General features: G+C 41.7%; 1 protein-coding gene across 1 annotated transcript; it reads right to left on the bottom strand.

Moving 5' to 3' along the window:
- Positions 1-3704: 3704 nt before the first annotated feature.
- tmie (transmembrane inner ear) lies at positions 3705-21284 on the bottom strand (the record flags this gene model as incomplete). The annotated part of the gene is made up of 4 exons (XM_083782742.1): positions 3705-3856; positions 5556-5705; positions 15185-15302; positions 21171-21284. The coding sequence occupies 4 exons, from the start codon at positions 21282-21284 to the stop codon at positions 3705-3707; spliced, it is 534 nt and encodes a 177-aa protein (XP_083638868.1).
- Positions 21285-22267: the final 983 nt, after the last annotated feature.

Genomic DNA, 22267 nt, shown 5'->3' with positions numbered 1-22267 from the left:
TGAGGGGGAAGCAGTGAGACCAATAAAGCAAACCCCTAAACCCTCTTTGCAACTCTGTCAAGTGGGAATCATCATGCCATGACCCCCAAATGACACTCAACTCTCCCATACCCTTCAGTGACAGTGACATGTGTGAGAAATATGTTTCAGAGTGACAACTTTGAGAGCTTGATAAAGAAACTTGGACCAGTATGCACTCGCTGCTTCTGGGGTAATGGTCCATTTGAGTCCATTTTAACACACTCAGGGTTACATTAACACTGAACATTTCACTGTGAGGTTCTTCTCATGAGGCTTGGCTGCATAATGTATGTGTGTACTTTAGCAGCAGAAGGTATGTGGTAAAAAAAAAAGGTGACGAGCTTGAATGAGCATAATATGAATATGTCCACAACCTCATAATGTGTTTACATTGATAGATGTATTTCCTTTGAAAGAGAAAAGCAATCTGTGCGTGCGTGTGATGGGAAGGAGAGCCGAAAGATCTTTCTTTACAACATCACTGCTACAATATTCCTTTTATGTGCCATATTATCTGCAACCGATATCGCTTATGATGGGGAAATTGGTTCTTTATTGCCCTCTGAATGGCACACTTTAGATTAGATGCAACAATAACTGAACACAATTGAAACTGCTCTTTTGTGTGAGCTCCTGTGAAGAAATGAGTGTGACATTCAAAAAGTCAATCATGTCTACTGTACATCCGGCTAGTTAAGCCTCCATTTTGTTCTATTGTTTGATAGACTGCAGCAAACACGCTTACCTGAGGATATTTTCTGTTCACTACTAGAGTCAGGTGTGATGTGTTAAAGCTATTGTGAGTAGGACTGTCTTAAAAGAAAATATGTAAATACTCATACAAATATAAAGAATCGTCACTTATGACTTGAGTTATGACCCACCAGAAGAGTATGGCTGCAGAGACCTTACTCTCTGCCTTGCCTGTATTTTCTTATTTGTCTTTATTCGAGACATTTTTGGGAGTCAAATGTGCCGTAGGTATTCGCTATTGGTGTCATTGAGCCAGGTAGGAGGGCCGGGCCAACTTTGAATGCTGTGTTTACAAACTATATGAACAAAGCCTACTACCTACCATTAAAAATAGAACATAAAATATACGGCATGTCATGACAGAATCTCACATGCTTTTCAATGTGCTCTTGACAGTTCTTATAGTTTGAAACTAATAACACAGTTTGACTACATACATTCGTTACATTAAGAGAAATTGCAGGCTGATAGCACATTTTAGTAAAATAGCCTTTAGGCCTACTCCTCAATGTAGCTACTGTACTCTCCAACAGCTATCAAGTCATTTGAATTGTCACACTTGTATATTTCATACTCCACCCTCCAGGGTGTAATTAGCTTACTGAGGAGAGGCTTGCATATTTGCTTAAGCCTAATTTATGCTCTGTAGTAGTAAAACACTAATTTTCAAGGTGAAAATCAAGTACCAGCAACAAAATACCAACACTTTTAGAATCTCTGCTAGGAAATGTTGTGCTTGGGTGTTATGAGTGTTATGAGTTATGTTTGAGATTATTGATTAGAATTGGGGGTTCCCAACCACTGGTACGTGTACCACTGGTGGTACTTGAGTACACAGAGGAGTCGCCCACAAAAGGAGAAAAAAGACAAAAGTGGAATGAAATATTCTAAGGGCCTTTCTCGGTCCCGTCCATTGTGTCCCATTGTGTCTGTGTTTAATGGCCGCTCCAATGCATTTCCAATGGACGCCCAATGGTTTGACCAAACATTTTTGTATGATGGGGGGGAGCGGGGCAGAGCACATCCATCAAAGCTGTGTTCAGACACAAGACAGGTGTCAGACACAAGACAGGTGTCTGATTCCGTATAAACACACCTAGGATTCCATGCGCGGACAAAAGAAGCTGTCTGCCGGTGTCTCTTCCAAGGTTTTTAGACAGCTGGTGGATGGGAATGAAGCTCCACCCACGCGGCAGATTGCCGAGTCGGCCAGATTCTTGGAAAAGCCAATTGCCCCAGCGGCATTCTCCCGCGTGGGTGGAGCTTAATTTCCATCCATTTCCATCCAGCTGTCTAAAAGCTGAGACAAGCGACAACGGCAGACAGCTTATTTTGGCCGCGCATGGAAGTTCAGGTGTGCCCAGGCTGAATGTATAACTGCAGCCCAGTAAGGGCATATGTCGACCCCGCCCCGCTCCCCTCCGCCCCACCCCCTCCTGGTGCTGCGGCCATCTTGGTTCCTAAACACAATGTAAACAATGGGAGCGGGGTGATGCCGAGAAAGGCCCTCCAGCCATGCTGAAATGAGCATGGCAGCACACATAGCCATTTGAGAACGCATTAATCACATTAGAAATATCATCAGTTAATGCTGCTTATAGTGATTAGACAGAGTTTTGTCAGAGCAGCAGCATTATTGGCTTGGGAATGAACAAAAAGGGCATGTATACACGTCTGTATTTTAACATCAGTTCTTGGAGAGCCAAATATTTTCTGAGGTGGTACTTCAGTATAAAACGGTTGGGAATGGGAACCAATGGATTAGATGGTACATAACAGCTGTACGTATACTTCATCTCCCCATAAGTCCAGCCCCAGCCGCATGCTTCATTACTTACAGTACACGGTCAGGATTTATTCAAATGTACATTAAATCAAACCTCCGTGATGCCAGTGGATATTGTGTTGTGACATGAATGCTGTCTCTCCTGTGGTTTATTACATTATTTTTTGTCCACTTATTGGCAATTATTTTAAATAAATAATATTATAAGCTGTTGATGTGAGACACGACATAGCAGATAAGTATGAAGAAAAGCTGAACAACAACACATCTTGACAGTTACAAGTGTTACCAGAACAGAGAGTTATTTTTAATATGCTAATGAGAGATTTTACAGAACGGGAACAAGCAGGTAGAGAAATAGAAAAAAACACAAGACAGCAGAGAAGAAATGATGGCATGCATTACCATCTAATAAAGTAGCTACGGTAAGTAACCTATATTACTTACTACATTCGTTTATATATCTCATTCATAAATTATGAATCACTTGTGCTTGAGCAGTACAGTGTGTGTGTGTGTGTGTGTGTGTGTGTGTGTGTGTGTGTGTGTGTGTGTGTGTGTGTGTGTGTGTGTGTGTGTGTGTGTGTGTGTGTGTGTGAACAACAACGGTGCCAACTGGGCTATATGAAAGAGATAAAGGCCTAAAAAATGCTGCGGTTCCATTGCTCTAAAAACACTAATGTTGCAGATAACAGTTAGCCTACTCATGTATAGTAAGTTAGCCATACAACTCTTGTACTATACTGTATAACTTTAACTCTACTTGTGAATTACAGCTGTATACTATTACTCCTGCACATGCAGAACAGTTTTATTCTATGTAGGACGCACAACAGTATGATGACCTGGCAACCAGTTGCTGGGAAAATGCAGATTATGTTCATTACACCTATTACAATGACTGACCCATCTACTTTGCAGCATTACAGAGGAGAGCCAGCACCAGGCACAGGGAGGATACACGGCATGAATGTGCTTTTCCATGATGCCTTTCACTGCATTCTCGAACGTGTGCCGCTGAGCCAATGTATCGGAGCAGGATGCTGAGATCAGAAAAGTCTATACTTGAGTCATGCCCGGAATCAACTGAGTGGCACGACCGTGCGACAAAGTGTGAATTAACCACCCGAGGAAAGGAGCGAGGTCACCCGGTCTCTGGCAGAGTAAGGGGGCCGACGTGTTCCTCCTCCTCCCTAACTATCGGGAGCTGGCTGGTGTTTGCACTTTGAGCTTGTACCTGTTCAGAGACTGTGTGCACAGCAGTGTCTGGCTGTGTCTGTCTGGCTGTGTCAGTGTCTGTCCCCAGGAGCAAAGGGGGGAAGAAAAAGAAGGATCCAGAACGATTTGGATGAGAAAAGGAGAGGAGAGCAGAGACATTGACAGAATCAAACCAAAGGTTGATTTTGTAACATGGAGAGAAGGGGGAAAAACAGAAGAATTAGACAATGAAAAAGACGCAGTAGAAAGGTATATGGCAATTAAGAATAGCTGAAGAACAAATGTCAGAACAACAGAGCAGGAAAACGGTTAAGAATGACTAACTACAGCATAGCTCATCTACATTAGTGACTAGTTGGTGTTCATTTAACCCCATATGTGCCCTCTCCCTACGCTCATTCTGTAGCTCCGAGATACAGGCACATATGGGGCTAGTGTTCATTTAAACATTCACAGAATGCAAGGAGACTTTGGACTTGGAATCTTTTATAGGCAAATTAAATAAAGAAGCAAAAGCAAATGAATTAGCGGCAAGCAAGCAGCAAGGACTAAAGTTCCTCTAGCACTGCAGCCCCAGCAGCCCCAGCAGCCCCAGCGCAAGCCTACATGATGAATATCGAAAATAGCTGCAAGCTCACAACAACATTCGCAGCTTGTAACGTTTTTTGACATTTTACAAAATATACTTTGACTTACAATTTTATGGTACACATATGTTGCTTTTGAACATCAGTTATTTACAGCAAAGTATAAATTTGGCTTTAGTCAGGAGTAATTCATCAGTGCATAGTCTGCGTACACAATGAGCAAACTAAATAAAAAAACTAACCACAAGGTTAGTTAACCACCACAATACCCAACACGGATTCAATTTGAATCAAACTTTCAGGGTGTGTTTCAAGTACTTGATAAGCATATCCTGTAAGTTTGGTGATGAATGGCCAACCAGAGTTCTATGTGCTGAGACATGCAGGCCTTTTTGAAATCCGTCTATCAAATATATTCAAAACTATATATACGTTGTCAACATGGCAATGACAAGGATCAACACCAATTTGGATGAGATATGTAAAGAGGAGAGGAGATAGATCTGTTAAGGTTCAAGACCAATCCACAGAAGATTTGGAAGCAATCAGGAAGATCGGAGATGTCAAAGCCAAAGGGAGACGTCAAAAATGGTCATATGGGATTCAAAATGACGAACAAAAGACAACATTTAGTAGTTGTTCTTGAGGCAAGTTTGTAGAGTGAGTGAGGATAGATGGCTATATGAAAAGATTTATTGGAGCACGTGGGCAGATTCAGTCCAGTCTGATTAAAATGTAGCAATCTGTTGCTACAGTAGATATATGTCCTTCTCCTGAGACACACCGTTGTCTGCCTGTTACAGCTGAGGCCTGGAGATAGAGAGAGCGCTTTTTGGGGGTATAGATGGATGTCTGTAGCAGGTTTTGTGCAAATCAGAGTTATGACTTTTTTTCAAATGACCAAATTTTGATTTGAACATATTTTGTGTGCGAGGACGTGAAGCACACAGAACAGACAAAAATAAGCAACAAGTACACCAAAAACAATATAGGGTATCAAATTCCTTGGGGCTTGAACCATCTAAAACATACTTCAGTGTATAGTCCAATGTATACTGTACTGTACAGTCCTGACTGAGAGATATTCTTAAGAATGAACAGGATATGTATCCGGCATGTGAAAAGGTGAAGTGTGCACTGACTAATGCAGTAGAAAGGTTTTAAAGCGCAAAGGCAATTAAGGCACTTACATCCTGGGATTTCCGTCAGCTGGTCCAGTGGAGGCACGGTCTCTAACGTGTCAGCGTAGCTCTTGGCCGCCAGCCTTTGCTGGTGTCGTGCCTCAATCTCCTTTTTGGTTCTCGGGATTCGGCATTTGAAGATGCAGCACAGTGTAATAACTGGAGGTGAGATAGAGTGAGTGAGTGAGTGAGTGAGTGAGTGAGTGAGTGAGTGAGTGAGTGAGTGAGTGAGTGAAAGACAGACAGACAGACAGACATACAGACAGACAGACAGACAGACAGACAGACAGACAGACAGACAGACAGACAGACAGACAGACAGACAGACAGACAGACAGACAGACAGACAGACAGACAGACAGACAGACAGACAGACAGACAGACAGACAGACAGACAGACAGATCATTATGTTGGGTGAATAAGTGTACGACAATAGTGCAGTTCAGTCTGAAAATTTAAGGATTTGGCGTTAAAGTGAGTGCGTGGTGTCTAGCTGTTCTGTGTGTGAGCTGCATGGACCAAAAGAGCATCTATATTGGATAAACAACAGATCAATACCATCTCTGGGTAACATGACTGTCGAAGGACTATAAACCCAGAGTCAAACCCCATGGAGCACACAGCTCTTCCTGTGGGTAGATCTGCTCTATAGCGGCTAGAGCATCTTCATCAGATTTCTCTATTATTCTGTATTATTAAGGGTATTTTTGCAGTCAAATTGTATTGGGGGTGGAAGGGGGGCAGGGCGGGGGTCGCGAGACATGGCCAATTAAAGCATCCGGGGACCACCAGTGGTCACAGGTTACAGGTGGTCGTGGTCCCTAGCTTAACAGGGACCAAAGCTAGAGTTAACCAAATGGATCCTTATTAGATCTTTAAGTCTTGAGAGTGTAAAATGAAACCAAATGGACCCAGCTGATGGGTCCATTTGGTTTCATTTTATGAAGCTCAAATGCTGAATAAATAATGGACGGTTGAAAAACACTGCTCTAGCTCACCGGTCCCCAGAAGTTTCATGAAGAAATTAAATTAAAATCTAAGAAATTCCATAAATTAGAAAACAGATGTTTAAGAAATGGTGAAAATGGACAATCTACAAGCTCGCAACCTGGCGCAAAGTGGCACGCTGTGAGCTTGCAGATCTGCTATTTTCACTAAAAGTATAGGAACCAATGCTTCCGTTAAGCCTGCAGGGCCAAAGCAAAGAGACACGACATGGCAGATGTTGTGAAAGAAAAGCTGAACAACAACACATCTTGACAGTTACAAGACAGTGTTACCAGGACAGAGAGCTATTTTAAAAATAGGCAAATTTTTCAGAAAGTGAACAAGCAGGTATAGTGAAATAGAAAAAAACACAAGACAGTAGAGAAGAAATGATGGCATGCATCACCATCTAATAAAGTAGCCATGTTTTTATTTTCATTGATTGTCAAAAATTCCAACATATTTTGATTGTCCACGAATATAACCTTTTCCCTTCTTTTTAAATATTTTCTTTCAAATTGTTATAATGATCATTAATTATATAAACCTATCTCCCGTGCAGACTCCCTCCCCAGTCAAGAGTTCAGAGTTTTAATGAATGTAGAATTATGTGCAGGATGTAATTTACATAAAAATGTGAGGAACTCTCACACTTATGCCAAGTGTGCCAGTGATCACCCTCCTTGGTGCCAGTGTTGGAACCGATGCCAAAGGTTTCTTTAGTTTCTATATATTATTCATATGAAACTGAGCACTACAACTAACAGTACAGTTATCCTAGTTGTACAGCCCTACAACTCTTGTACCCAGGGGTCGACAGTGCGACAAGGTAGTCGCATTATCGCATATGCTACTAAAAATAGCACCGTGCGAGTTGTAGAATTCAATTTGTAGCACTGGTGCGACTACAGAATTTGACCGTTCAATCGTGATAAAGACAATTAAGGCTCTGATCCCGCAATACACATTCTATTAGTTGCAGTTCTATACCTACATTTATATTTGTAGTACAGCGGTGTCGTTCGCCAAAAAGAGCAGATCTACAAGCTAACAACGTGTCGAGGCTCGATGCATCCTTAGCTTGAATATCTGTTCCCCTTGCTTCCAACGCAGCGCACCGCCCTCGGCCCTCCCCCTTTTAGCACTCTGTGCTGTGCGTCTGTTGTTCCCTCGCAGGCAGCAGTGGCACTGAGCACAGAGCGTCAGAGCGAACGCAGCATGATAGCGTCCCTGACACGTTTAATACTAAACTTATTTGTAAAGTTCGAACGCCAACTTTTAACCAAACGCGGGAGAAACACTGTGCACGGCTGCACGCACAAATAAAGAGTGCACGCGCGCACGCACATGATGGATTATTATCGATCAAAACAATCCTTAGCGTCGCTTACAAAAGCATGTGTTGCACTGCATGAATGATATTAGTAATCACCGACCTGGCTGGATAAATATCAGTGGTCCATCCATTGTGTGACGGTAGGCAGCCGAGTAAGTTACCAGCTTAGTAAATTAATAGTCTACTGTAGCTGTGTGTCAGATGTTCTGTCTGAAGCAGTCAAAGCCAAGGAGAATGTTACAATTTAATTCAAAATCGAGCATCTTGCCCTGCATCGAATATCACATGATAGAACAGCAGGATAAAAACGGATAGTCTGTCTATCCATCCATGCATCCATGATCAACATACTGTAGATAGATAGCTATATAGATAATAATTTAATTTAATTAATCTATCTATCTATCTGCATAAAAAATAAATAGTCTATCAGCATAAAACAAATTGGTTATATAGATTATATAAAAATGATATCCTGATGAATATCAATATTTTGATAATTGCTCAAAAGATAGTGATATAATATTTTGCCATATTGCCCGTCCCTACCTCATATCACTTTATTAAAGAAAATTCACACCTGGGTGAAGTGAGGGACACTCTTATCATCATACATCATCATGAATCATCTCGTACATCAGAATACCTAGCTGTGATTGGTTTAATAGCTGATTTGCTCGTTTGCATATGACGTACATTTTCCTTTCAATGACATTTAATGTTTAATTTACGTCATATTTAGTGGAATTTTGACCAAATTTCTCCGTTCATTGCCAATGGCAAATATTGAGACGTGTGGGGACAAGATTTAGTGGACATTTGACCTGAATTCCCCTTTCATTGTCAATGGCAAATCATGAGATGTGTGGGGACTAAAGCTATGTATACCGGTATACATAGGAGGGGCTAGCGCCCCTCAAAAACACATTATTTGATAACTTTTCATCGTGCTCCTAAAATAATTTGTGTGCTACTAGATTCTTCAACTTTGTCGCACACGTGCTACTTGGAAAAATGCTAAGCGTCAAGCCCTGCTTGTACCATACTGCACGTTCTATAGGCCGCACTTTACAGCGTGAAGCTGCTTTGTAAAACGATGAACTGTGATGAATTTGCTTTTTATTTATTCAACATGAATTGTAACGCTTTGCATTCTTCTTATTTATTGGTCCCCCTCATATGATGTCTGTACTTTTGTATCGTGTTCTGTCTGATTATGTGATGTGAATATGTGTATGTATCGTATGTATGTTTTTAGTGCACTGAAACAAATTCCAATCAACTCTGTTGACATGGCAATAAAGTCTTGAATCTTGAATCTTGAATCTTATGATGACCTGCAGGCAACCGGTTGCGGGCAAGATGCAGACTATATGCTCATTACAACTATATGGTATTACAACGATTGACCAGAGGTGAGCCATGTCTGAACTCCAGATAGGTACAGGATACAAGCATGAATGCGCCTATCCTGCCATTGCATTCTCTAATATGTCGCTGAGGCAATGTCGATGCAATGCCAATGTCAATATCGATGAGCCAATTAGAGCAGGATGTTGAGATCAGAAACGATGTTACTGCATCGTCTCGTCCGAAAACAACTGAGTGGAGATGGTTTACTTTTGTGCTAGGCTACAGTGTGCAGTCTCTGTGCTCCACTGTCTTTCCCTTGGTTAGTACTTTTGCAGGGAAGTCACCCAGTGCTCGCTCGCACACACACACACACACACACACACACACACACACACACACACACACACACACACACACACACACACACACACACACGCACACACACACACACACAGTACTTTGCCTCCATGGATTTATGTTGGCACTCATTCTAAAGTGAGGCATAATTACATTAGACTTTGTATTGGTGAATGTTTCTGTCTTGAAACAAACAGGAAAACAACAAACAAACAAATAAATAACTGTCTAAACATGAATGGAATAGGCTAATGAATCCCTGGACAATTTGTTGGTTAAAGAATCCTAAATGTCTGACGACTAAAATACTAATGCTTGTGTGTTGTAGAAAGTTTGTGATTTTTGTCTTGTCTCTGAGAAAACAACTGCTGTGATGGGGGATGCAGAATGTGCATTGCAACAGAGCTTATATATATAATTCCCATTTGAACTATTGGTGCCAATGATGAAAAATGGGAATAGGGATTTGTACATTTGAAACCAGTCCAACCCCCATTATTTCAAATAAAGGGAGTCTACCAACGTGCCTCAAGCCTGAAATGGCTGATCCGGTGCTTCACAGGTACTACAAGGACATGAGTTGCATAAGGAGAAGAGACTGGAGCAGCACGGACATTTATAGCCTTTTAGTATACAAAGTATACAAGTATACAAAAACGACTAGTCGTTTTTGTATACTCAGCACCCAATAAAAGGCTATAAGTCCCCATTATTTCAAGTTGCCTGCCAATAACACAACAGACCTCCATGTCTTAACAGCCCTACCTGTAATGCTGTGTTCACAGAATTCACGCTGGCAACTACAGAGATACATTCTACCAGGGGTGGCTCGTATCACTATCAATAAGGGCCTTTCTCGGCCCCACCTCTCTCCCTGTGTTTTAGGCTCCAAGATGGCCGCAGCACCAGGAGGGGGTGGGGCAGAGGTGAGCGGGCGGGGTCGACATATAACTTTACTGGGCTGCATTCAAGACAACTGCCTTGTGTCTGACACCTGACTCGTGTCTGAACACAGCTTTGATGGATGTGTTCTGCCCCCCCTCCACCCGATCAAACAAAATGTTCGGTCAAACCATATGGGCTTCCATTGGAAATGCATTGGAGTGGCCATTAAACACAGACACAAGACAAACACAAGGCAGGTGTCTTGAATTTGAGAACGCAACCCAGTAAGGACACCCCCTCCTGGTGCTGCGGCCATCTTGGATCCTAAAACACAGGGAGAGAGGTGGGGCCGAGAAAGGCCCTTATTGGCAAGTGGGCTGCCCACTTGCACGGCACTAATAATTTCTCATCTTTACTAGGGTTTAATAGAGGGCCAGGGCCTATGGTAAAGATTATTATTATTAAAATGTTTTAGAAGAGATACTTTTATATTCTGGTAGAATCTAAAGCAGCAACAGCATCAAATAGTTACAAGAAAAACACAAAATAGGTCAAAATGGGCAGATTTCTTTTTTACAGCCCAAAAGGCTTCACAGCTGACATGACACGCCTCCTTGAATTACTAACAGACTCAGCCCCAGAGTCATCCATGGAGCCATCCCTAAAGCCCGCCTCAGGCCGTGAGGTCACTGGCTTTTGACCAATCACAGCGTCGGCTGGCCCGGCTCGTGTGTTGTTGGTTTATGATGTGAAGGAATGGCGGGTGGTGGAGGTATTTTAAATGAATTAAGTTTGTTAATTATACTTTATAATCCGTTTTGTCCCGTGTCCGTGGAGGGGAAAATGAAGTTAAGAGATTGGGGGTATATCGATACCGTTCATTATGGATATAACAAAAGGAAAGACGCCAAAATACGTTTTGTGGGGTTGAAATTCTTGCTTGGGGCAGACAGCTGCAGACACCACTTCTTGGACCCACAGAGAAAGGTACTGTGGACTGGATTTGCTTCATTTATCTCACAAAGTTAAGAAACATGATCGCTGATTTAATCACATTGAAAGTGGCTCGAGCTCTCATTGTGTTGGGAAAAGTGAGGAGAGAGAGAGAGAGAGGCTGTGTTTGTATGTGGTTGTGTTTTTGTTTTTATTTGTTCCGCGTGCGTGCGCACGTGCGTGCACGCCTTGCTTGCTTCATTTTGGTCGGTGCTGTTTGCGCAAGTTGCGTGTGTTTTATTCGTCTCGGGCTCGGCGCGCGTGTTTGTGTGTGAGAGAGAGACACTTAAAAAAAATCACACCCGTGTGAACTGAGTGTTGCAAATGCAACGCCCCTCTCCCCCTGCCTCTCTCTCTCTCTCTCTCTCTCTCTAATTAGCAGGCAACAGTGCAACACTATCTTTCTGTTTCTGGCACAACAGCGTCACTTTTGCCCCTACTGGTACTCTAAACATAGTCACATAGGTTAGGACCTTAGAGTATATATGAATAGAGAAGACATCCGAGTTCTCCTTCCATCCACTTGCATTAAGTTGCTCAAAAGCGCATGAGGCGATTTCACTCCTCCTTCCGGGTAGGAACAGATTGCATTCTGGGATGGATTGGCCCCAAACACATGAACGCGCTGCCGTTGACTATCATTGCACGCGTTCACGTGCGTTCCAGGTGCGTTCACGTGTCATCGTGAACGTGCACAATGATAGTCAACGGACCAGCCTCAGGGTTTCCTCTGGGTGCCTTCTCTATTCATATATACTCTAAGGTTAGGACGGACATTGCGGTTCCTTGGAGTGGAAAAGAGGTCTATACTGTAGAGGAGGGGATGAGTTTCAGTAGGCTACTTTTGTTCAAATCAAACGGCACACTGGCACACTAAAGTGCCGCGGCACACAGGTTGGGAATCACTGGGCTATGCTGTACCACTGGCTGCTATTTGTAAAGCTGCATTACACCTAAAGATGACTGTAATATTCAAACCTTAATTAGTTGTTTGGTTCTGGTCTTATATTTTGTTTAAAAAGTGCATTCTATTGTTGCTATGGTTTAACCCCAGGCTCAAATTATTATAATTATTAATAATGACAGTAAGAGCAGCTCTGCTCTGACTGTCTGTACTCTGTACATACAAATACAAACAATGTTCACTGGAGCAGTGGGGTGTTGGTTGTGGAGCACTTGCTGTAACAAAGCATAGGCCTATAGTAGTGTCATTGCTGTACTTAGTTTGATTTCTGGAATATAATCCTATTGCTGTATCTAGTATTTCGTTGCTGTCGGGAGGAAACCTCCTAACTCCATTTGAGTTGTTGTTTTTTTCTCCATAAATCAGTGCTATTGAACACCCTTTGTCTGTGTGTTGTTTCGAAAATATTGAACCAATGGAAAGTAGTAAAAAGTGCTTTGGACAAAACAACTTAACTCCATTGGACCCTCAAATGGTCTGCTAAAGCAACTAACTCCACCACCTCTCCCTCTCTTATGGAAGTCATTGACAATAATATATAAAGTCAACACCAACGTTGATGAGGCAGCATTGCTTTGTTTTGAAAATATAAGGTTTTTCTTAATTTCCTGAAAAATGTTTAATTTTCATTTTCTGAAAAATGAACAATTTGGAGTTAAGAGGTTTCTTCCCCCCACCCAAAATCACCACCAGCCTGAGTCTACATTTCATTTTCAGTGGAAGCCAGCCCTAAAGTCACAACTGCTGTAGCCCTGGAACATGACTGCCATGATACTTATCATGACAGTCATGCAGAAACTTAGCCCTGTTTTTGGCGCTCGCTGCATTTACAAGATTTCCGTATATATAAACATTCAGATTTCAAATATAAAGTACTCACAATTTGTCCCACGGGTGTTAGTTAGTAGCAGCGCCAGAGATTAGAATGGCTGCATTCCACGTTCTTTAATAAAAAGCATTTTTGTCCGAGCGCCCCGGCTACTTTTTTCAAACGGGGTTCGTTTGGGAAATCCGCAGTTGCACACCGGGAGCGCACTCGCCTATTAGTCTGTATTGGCAGGGCGGTCAGCGTACCTATATCGAACACACCGAGTGCCACCCTCCTCCCGACCGATAGGGGCGCGTAGTTGAAAGCCAATGGCAAAATAACAGCTCGGATAAAAATGCTTTTTATTAAACAACGCGGGATGCAGAAATTCTAATCGCTGCATGGAGCTGCAACTAACTAACACCCGTGGGACAAATTGTGAGTACTTTATATTTGAATTCTGAATGTTTATATATACGGATTCTTTGTAAATGTAGCGATCGCCAAAAACAGGACGCAGTTACTTCATGACTCTCGTATGAATACGAGAGTCATGAACCATGGCTACAACTGCTGCAACAACTGGACATTAAGTTCAAAGATTGTTGGACAACCACTTCAGAAACTTTATACATCCACATATGATAACAGCATCCTAAGGTTAGCAAGAAATATCACCTCTAATACTAAGCATGTGTTGTATGGAGAATATAGGTTGCTACCTTCAGGAAGGAGATATGGTGTACCAGCATACAATAAGGTCAGACTAAAGAGGTCCTTTGTCCACCAGTCGACTTTGAGGCTTAATCAGGAGTTGTAGTAGCCATGGGTATTGGGCGGTGGATATTGCTCTTGTCTTCATCTCTTTATGTATTTAAATTTGTGTTGTTCTTTGTGTTATGTCAAATGTGTGTATATGTGTTCTTCTGTATACTTGGCTGCTGGGTCGCAACTTCGCAAGACAAATTTTTGTGTGAACTGACAATAAAGTACTATATCATATATCATGATACAAATATCCAGTACATCCGATCGGTGAACCAATACTCTCCAGCGCTTGCTCCATGCACGCCCAGCCGCCCACCTCAGAAAGGTGGGCGGCTGGGCCACCGTGCTTTCTGAGGTGGGCGGCTGGGCAGCTACAGAGCTCTGTAGCTACAGAGCTATACAGACTAGTACAAGTAAGTTGAGCTGGCTTCAACTTCACACACAAAGCTACAAAGCGACAGATTCTGTGTGTAGCTTTGTGTCTGTTGTCAGTGTGAATGCAGCATCAGGGTCAATTTGTTTTTGTTTTTTTGTAAGACAGTGATTCTCAAAGTGGGGTTCTAGGAGTTACAGTATATTGGTATTAGGAGCTCATTAAAAAAAATCGGCGCTGTGTCACGGTCGCGATATAATTAACCCCTTTACACCTAAATCATGAAATTATTTTTTTAAACATTTTTAACTAGACAAATCTTGTATGGTGTCCGCAGCCGTGTTGTTTTCGTTGACTAATACTATGACAAAGTGTTCGTCGACTACCTTTTTTCATTGATGAAAACTAAATGAAAAGACTAAATATACTGACATTTTCATCAACAAATAAAAACTAAAATGTTAGGAAGGGACCCAGTAGAGAAGAGATCCAGTATAAGTCATTTTACACTTTGTTGCATGCTGAAAATAGCAGATCATCTACAAGCTCGCAACGTGTTGTGAGCTTGTAGATCGGCTATTTTCAGCAAGTCATTACGACGGCATCAATCAAGGCCCTCCAACATGCATTTTACTCGACTAAATCAACTGTAGATTTAACTACTCTGACACTAAAACATTCCAGGTGACTAAAATGTGACTAAAACTAAATGAAAACTATTCAAAAGAGTAATGACTAAAACTAAAGTCAGCATTTGCTGCCAAAAACAACACTGGTCTGCAGCCAAATACATGGAAGGGTTTCATGACTTACTGACTGCTAGAATGAACATGGAGAAGATGCCGATGACCTGCCATAGCCGCAGGCCCCAGAATACAACAGTCTCTGAGTTGACTTCAGGTGGCTTCGGTGGAGGGTCTGTGGGTAAAAGCTATATGAGAGAGATAAAACATCATTCAGTCAAAGTCTTATTTATAGTATTATTTTATTTAGTCATATGATGGTGTATGTGTACACACTAGTGCCCAAATCTCTCTGATCTACTACAAACTGACAACGGGTTACATTGTGTCTATTCAATAACATCATTTAATTGAAACATATTTCACTATTGTAGGTCTTGTCTTGTCTGTCTGTCTGTCTGTCTGTCTGTCTGTCTTTGGGTGTGGTGTCCCATTTGGTCCAGGCAAAAATACTTAAATAGTTGATGCATTAAAATGTGGCCTCATGAATGTTATGTAGGCTGTGATAGTGTGATTAGTGAGTAACAAATCTTAACCCATGGACTGGTGCATGAACCCCCACCACTGTTGTGTTGTGTCAGCTAGGTCTATGATGGACCCACCTGACACAATAGTGGTGGTCCCCAGGTTGCTCTTAGTGAGGATGGTGGTCCCCTGGGTCAAAATCTGTTGAAATCCCTTGCTCTAGTGTCCATCCTGGCCTCGTCCTTATTTTTCAGTGCAGAATAAGAACAGCATCGCGCCACACCATATTGAAAAGATAATGCTAGTGCACATCACATGTATTACGTGTACTCTGTGCATGTGTTACAAGGCAAAAGTTATCTTGTGAATGACATATTTATACAACCTTATGCATGGACATTGGCCATATTAAGCAAATTTCCATTTAAAATTTATGGCCAATCCGGCACAGGATTTAGATTAGAAGTAAGTCTCCTGAAGGATATTATGCATGTGTCACCATTCAGTCTTAAATACCTAGAAGTCAGTCAACCATGTTATCGTGCTGTACTGTATATGGATCATTAACTGAAAGCCCAGTGAGGTATTACTAATGGGCGATGTGTCACTGACAGTCTGCAAAGATATATTTCTTTCTTTCTGACATTGTTGAAGTGTGTTGATTGTGTGTGTGTGCGTGCATGCGTGCGTGCGTTGTAGCCGCACTAGAGCCATCCTAACACTCTAGTCTGATGCATACCTAATCAAATCAAAAGAAAGGGCCGGGTTTCATCTCAGCTACATTCATTGCTTGCTTGCTTTTTTGTGTTATTTCCCCTTTCATCCTTTCTCTGGAGACTATCGCCTTCACCAAAAAACAACACCGGATTGGTCAAAGTGGTGTCGCTGCTTTTGTACTGTAGATAATTCTCTTATATGGGGAAATGGAAAATGCCATTGCAAACAGACCAGTACTCAGTGTATCCAAATAAATTTCATCTACTAATAGTGTGATATAAATAATGATGTGATGTCAGAAGACACAGTGAAACAATCTCTGCTCACCAAAACATTAACATTGAATCAAAAGTAAATTAATCCATGCACTATAGGCCTACCCCAATTGTCTCATATCTAACAGACTTCTTTGATATCTTGACTAGGGATGGAGTCCGATGGAGCTCTATAACCGATCCCCGGAATAAATCAGATAACTTATTGAGTATGTTTAATCAATCAAGACAAGAGGCGATCAAGAAATAAATGTAATCATCCAAGCTGGCACAAACATGTCGGTCTGAATGTGTATTGATATCTGCCAACCAGTGCTGTCCGGGTAAAACAAAATTATGCTTTTAAAGTGATGGTATACACATATTAAATCAGTTAACAGTTTCTTTCATGTTATTTTATTGGCAAAAAGGTCAATTGCCTTCCGTCTGTTAGAACAGTACTGTATTCGAAGGCCGTAGTGAAAGATTCTGGTTCTGTTCAGAATTTATTGTCTCCCGTCTTTCCACAAAATAATAGAAAATGCTCGATAGTGGGATCGATAAGAACCCGGCTCAATACGCCTGATCGATAAGGTGCTCGTTATCAATAAAGAATAACGAGCTCCGTCCCTAATCTTGACACAGTTGACTCAGTTTGATATGTCAAGATAATATCTTGAAGGACAGCTACATATTACACTCTTCAAATCTCTTTGCGGAAAATAGCCAAACTACAACGTGTTGTGATCTTGCAGATCTGGTGAATGTTCCCACAGGAAAGCTAGGGGCCATTGGGGTTCAAGAAGTGGTCAAGGCTATTATGGGATCACGTTATATGATAAAATAAGACCTTTATTGATCCCGCGAGGAAAATCAAGTTGCCAAAGGCAGCACAGCAGTTACAGATGCAGATTACAGGGAAAGAAAGTGTACCGTAGATAAAGCAGGGTAAAATAAACACCCTCAGTAAATGCACGGCAAGAATATTCAATACAACACATTGTTGAATGTTGTTGAGCACATTTTGAGCCATGTGGTTCTGCACTTTAAATCTTAGTGTTTGAATTTTCTTTAGATTTTTGAATCGCAATCGATTCTGATTCGGTGCGAGAATGAAGCAAACGTATCCATATTACTGTAAACTTTGCAATAGCTTTTTACTTTTTTAAAGATCTTCACATGATTTCCCCTGTGTACATAACAAGCCTCGCAGTGCCTGAGCAAAGTTGAGCAAATTGTTTTCCTGCTGTGTGTCAGACCTGGTTGGCTTTATAGTGAGCCAACGTGTATAGAACAAGATGTCACAGAACAACAGAGTGCACGCTCCTGTTTTATACAAATTATGTTGATGGATACAAATGAAAGAATGTGTATGATTAAACTCATAGGCTAATTTAGAATAATATGCTGCATAAGTCATATAAGCAAAGTCCTGGCTGCCCTCCTGAGTGGAGGAGAGGACACATGTTGAGGGGATTGTTGGCTTTTTTTTCCTTTTCGTTTCTTTAACACTTATATACGCTATACGGCAGTGGTTATCAACCCGTTTAATTTCAAGGCCCATTATTTAACTCATTTAGACCTGAGGTCGATTCTAAAAAAAAAGTCTTCTAAATCTTAAAAGAATTCTGAAAAACCTATGTTTCTATGTCAGTGGTCAACCCTTTTCATGTCAAGAACCCCCAGAATTATGTGTATTTGGCTGCCGACCCCCATCTGAAAATATGTTGTTCCACGGATCCCTGCAGAAGCAAAGATTTGAGTTAAAAACATTAGCTCTGAAAGAATAGAGGGTATGCACATGCCAGGGCTCCAGACTAAAGTTTTTCACCAACATCCCGGAACCGTCCCAAAGTGAATGTATACAGTCTCCATTTATTTTAATTTTTAATGTTGATGTCATTCTAACCATTCACACTAATGTGAGGGCAGAACATATAACAGTTATTTAAAGGTATATTCAGTGATTTCACTCAAAAAACCTTAGGTTTCGTTTTTGGCTGTGGGACCCAGCCTTTCGTCCAATCAGGATAGAGAGTCAAAAACGAAACCTAAGGTTTTTTGACCCCCAGGGGTTAACTAGGGACAGGGAGGAACTCCTTATATGGTCAGCACACTCTATAGTAGGGAGGATTATCACAACAAAACAAAAAAATAAGTGATATTTGAATTAAGTGAAATCACTGAATATACCTTTAAAGACTTCCAGAATCCTAATAGATATCAATGTATCATCATAACCCTTGATGAATGCATTAATGCCTTCTTAGAATCTTTAGATCAGCCCCAGAAGGGTGACCACATGTTTTGGAGGGGTTGCCAGTTGCATTTCTGAATATAAGTAATGAAAATATAATATATCCATGTGTTCTAAGTTAATATTTTAGTAAAAGCACAGTCACAATACAGAATATTTAGGTAATTGGTAGGTAAAAGCTTTAGGTCTGCTTGTGTGGCACTGAAAACTTAGTTTTTCACTGACGTGCGTCAGAACCTCAGGCTCAGACACGGGGCTGATCAATGCACAGCCACAGCCTCAACTTGCCCACTGTGATCTGCTCACTTGCGGGTCGAAGTTGTCAGTGTGGGGTGTTGATCCACCTTCCACAGGCTGTTGAGAGCCACTGTTTCATGTACAGTATTAATTTGCGACAGTTTCCTTACATATATTACGTTTTGGCTGTTATCATATGAAAGTTTTTGAGTGAGACAGCTATGTCTGTGTGTGGCTGGGTCTGTCCCTGTGTCCGAGCACGAAAATAGCGTTATAGCGTTTATTCACCACCAAGTGTCACTGTTTCACAGCCTAACACACAGACACACACAGGCCAGGGGGGAGGGCTTGTACAGTACAGTACAGTACAGTACAGTACAGTACAGTACAGTACAGTACAGTACAGTACAGTACAGTACAGTACAGTACAGTACCACTCACTTCAGATGGGTCTGATGTTTTTATGTGGAAAAGGGAGGGTTACATCTTTCTCCTTGTGCTGCAGGGAGCACAGAGCCTGTGTGAATGGTCTGTCTGCCTGTTCTTCTCCCTTGTTTTAGTTTATTTATTTATTGTTTCATAAAAAAGAATCTCCTGTTCAAATAACGCAGCATTTTTCTACATGAGGGTACAGACTGCTGCGCCTGTTTTGTGGGTTTCTCTCTGCAGTAATAGTTTGTGGCTGAAGTGTTGCCGGGGGCCGGTTGCTTTAGATCTGCTGTTTTTCAATAGCTAAAGTATAACATATGGTTTAAAACACTATACGGCGCTATACGGCAGTGGTTCTCAACCCGTTTCATTTCAACTTTCAAGGCCCATTATTTAATCAGCTTTTGAGACACGGACCACCATTTGAGGAGATTTAGCCTCCCAGACCCAAAACGAAAGGATATTTTGTTGTCGTTGGATAAGACTTTGTCTACAATTACATTTGGCAAACGTTTATCAAAATATCAATTCTTCTACATTCTCTAATTGTGCAGACTTCTTGTAAATGAAGTAATGCCAGATGTTTAAGAATAATTGAACTCTTGAGAGCGTAAAATGAAACCAAATGGACCCGGGTCCATATGGTTTGTTTCATTTTACGCTCTCAAGACTTAAAAATCTATAAGGGTCCATTTGGTTACCAACTCTCCGTCAGTCAGCTGGAGACCACCTGGAGCCCTCTCAAGGACCACTGGTGGTCCCCGGACCACTGGTTGAAAACCACTGCTATGGATGCATGCTGAACTCAGGCTACCTTTTATTTGATGCTTAAATAATCTATTCAACGGGATATTGTGTTTAGTTCTTGTTTGTTTTTATTTTCTGACAGGAATTCACCCTCAGAATGTTTCCCTCCTACTATGTCAATGTTCGTACCAAAGCAGAGCTTGTTTTTTCATATGTCAGGTGTTTTCTAAGGTTCCATATACCGGCAGGGAATGTTTCTTTTGTTGCATATACCTGCTATTCTGGGGTGGCATAAAGTCAGCAAGAATTTACATATTGAATAGATCCTGTTCTGACACTAGAATAATAATATTAATAAACAGTTGGAGATGTTATTGTGTGAAATGTTGTAAAGTCTGCCCAGAATATTAATTAGACTTTAGTTTTTCATTTCTTTGCGGATGTTTTAGTAAACTGACAAATGTCCCCAAAGTGTGTTATTTGAGTCTTTCAGTGACTGAAATGGTTTACAGTAACCATTTTGTAATTGGATCAGTACAGTGATCTTATCATCTTGTGACATGCATGCATTGTTATTTACACAAACCTGCTGATTACTTCATGTCATGGTGGCTCTCATTTGACATAATAAAGCACTGTCCCAGGCCAACAACAAAACAATAAGGCCACGCAGTATTCACTCTCACAGAATTGTATGAGCCCATTAAAACACATTTTCCCGTTCCACATCGAACCTCACAATATATCAGGTTTCGCCATAAATGTAGTCGATCTTTGTCAAATAGGGCCGGGGGTTTAACCGCAATGACAAGGAGACATTGTATATCAACACATACATTTACCTTTTTATATAGCGAGGACAACCCACACCCACGGAATATCCCAAATGACGTTCCTTTTTAGGAGAACCAGTTGGAGAACAGAGTGAGATATATATATCAGGCTCTTACCTCTGGGTCCGGAATCTGAGAGAGCACGGAGGACAGGCAGTAGGACAGTACCACTGCCCCCCAGCCCAGTAGCACCAGTTGAGGAGGAGGACATTCCGGCTGATCCCCTGCCATTCTTTCCCCCTGGCTCTCCCTGCAGGCACCCTGCCCCCTCTCTCTTCCGCTCCCCTCTCCGTCTTTTACCCTCTGCCTGCCTGTGTGTGTTGCTGGTGCCGTTTACTGGACAGGACCACAATGGCCTCTGGTGATTGATGGCGACTACGGCGCTGACTGCTTCCTCTCATCTGCTGCACTGTCGCCCGGCGCTCTCCCCCTTTGCCTCGCTTGCACAACACGGGAATACATGGCGGACACACTAGTCCTCCCCGCCGACTGTCTGAAACTGCTCTACGACCTCGAAGGGAGCAACCGTGTAGTGCTAGGGGTCATTAATTAATGAATAGGTGTCCCAGTGTGGGGTTACATCTAGTCTGATCTAATATGCTGGGGACAGGTAGATGAAGACAACGTAGGGGGATGGGCAAGCCATCCAGTCGGCTGAGCCTTGCTTATAGGTAGAACTATAGGTGGAAATGTACTGTGACATTATCTATAATTACCACATCCTAAAGCAAATGCAGATGAGCGTGTTTAATATGTGTGCATTTGTCCAATGAAACAAATGGGTGCCCACGGTGAATTATGTGTTCATTCATTGGAACTATGCAGTTGGTTTTCAGAGTAATAGTCAGTTGTGGGTTAAGAAAGAAACTGGAAGTAATATTTGTGCCCACTCTAAAAACATACATCAACAACATCTACACCTCATGGATATGTAGAATATATTTTGACTGTATAGCCTATACTACTAATATAATGTTTTTAAGGACTACAATGGAAATAAGCTCTAAAAGCTGTTTTGTGTTTCATCCTTTGGGCAGATACATATTATAATACTGTATGTATTGCTCATGTACAATGCATTTGTGTCGGTATAAACTTATATCAGTCAAAGAATATATCAGTATATCAGTAGTAAAGTACCAGTAAGACGCCCTGAGGGCGAGAATCGACCTCGAGGTCGCGTGCACGCATCCACCTGGGTGACGGCGTACGGC

The sequence above is a fragment of the Protomyctophum parallelum genome, assembly GCF_964188405.1.
Source record: "Protomyctophum parallelum genome assembly, chromosome: 14".
In the NCBI taxonomy this organism is placed as follows: Eukaryota; Metazoa; Chordata; class Actinopteri; order Myctophiformes; family Myctophidae; genus Protomyctophum; species Protomyctophum parallelum.
Note: the sequence above shows the minus strand (reverse complement) of the source record. Positions and strands in the feature narration are given on the sequence as shown.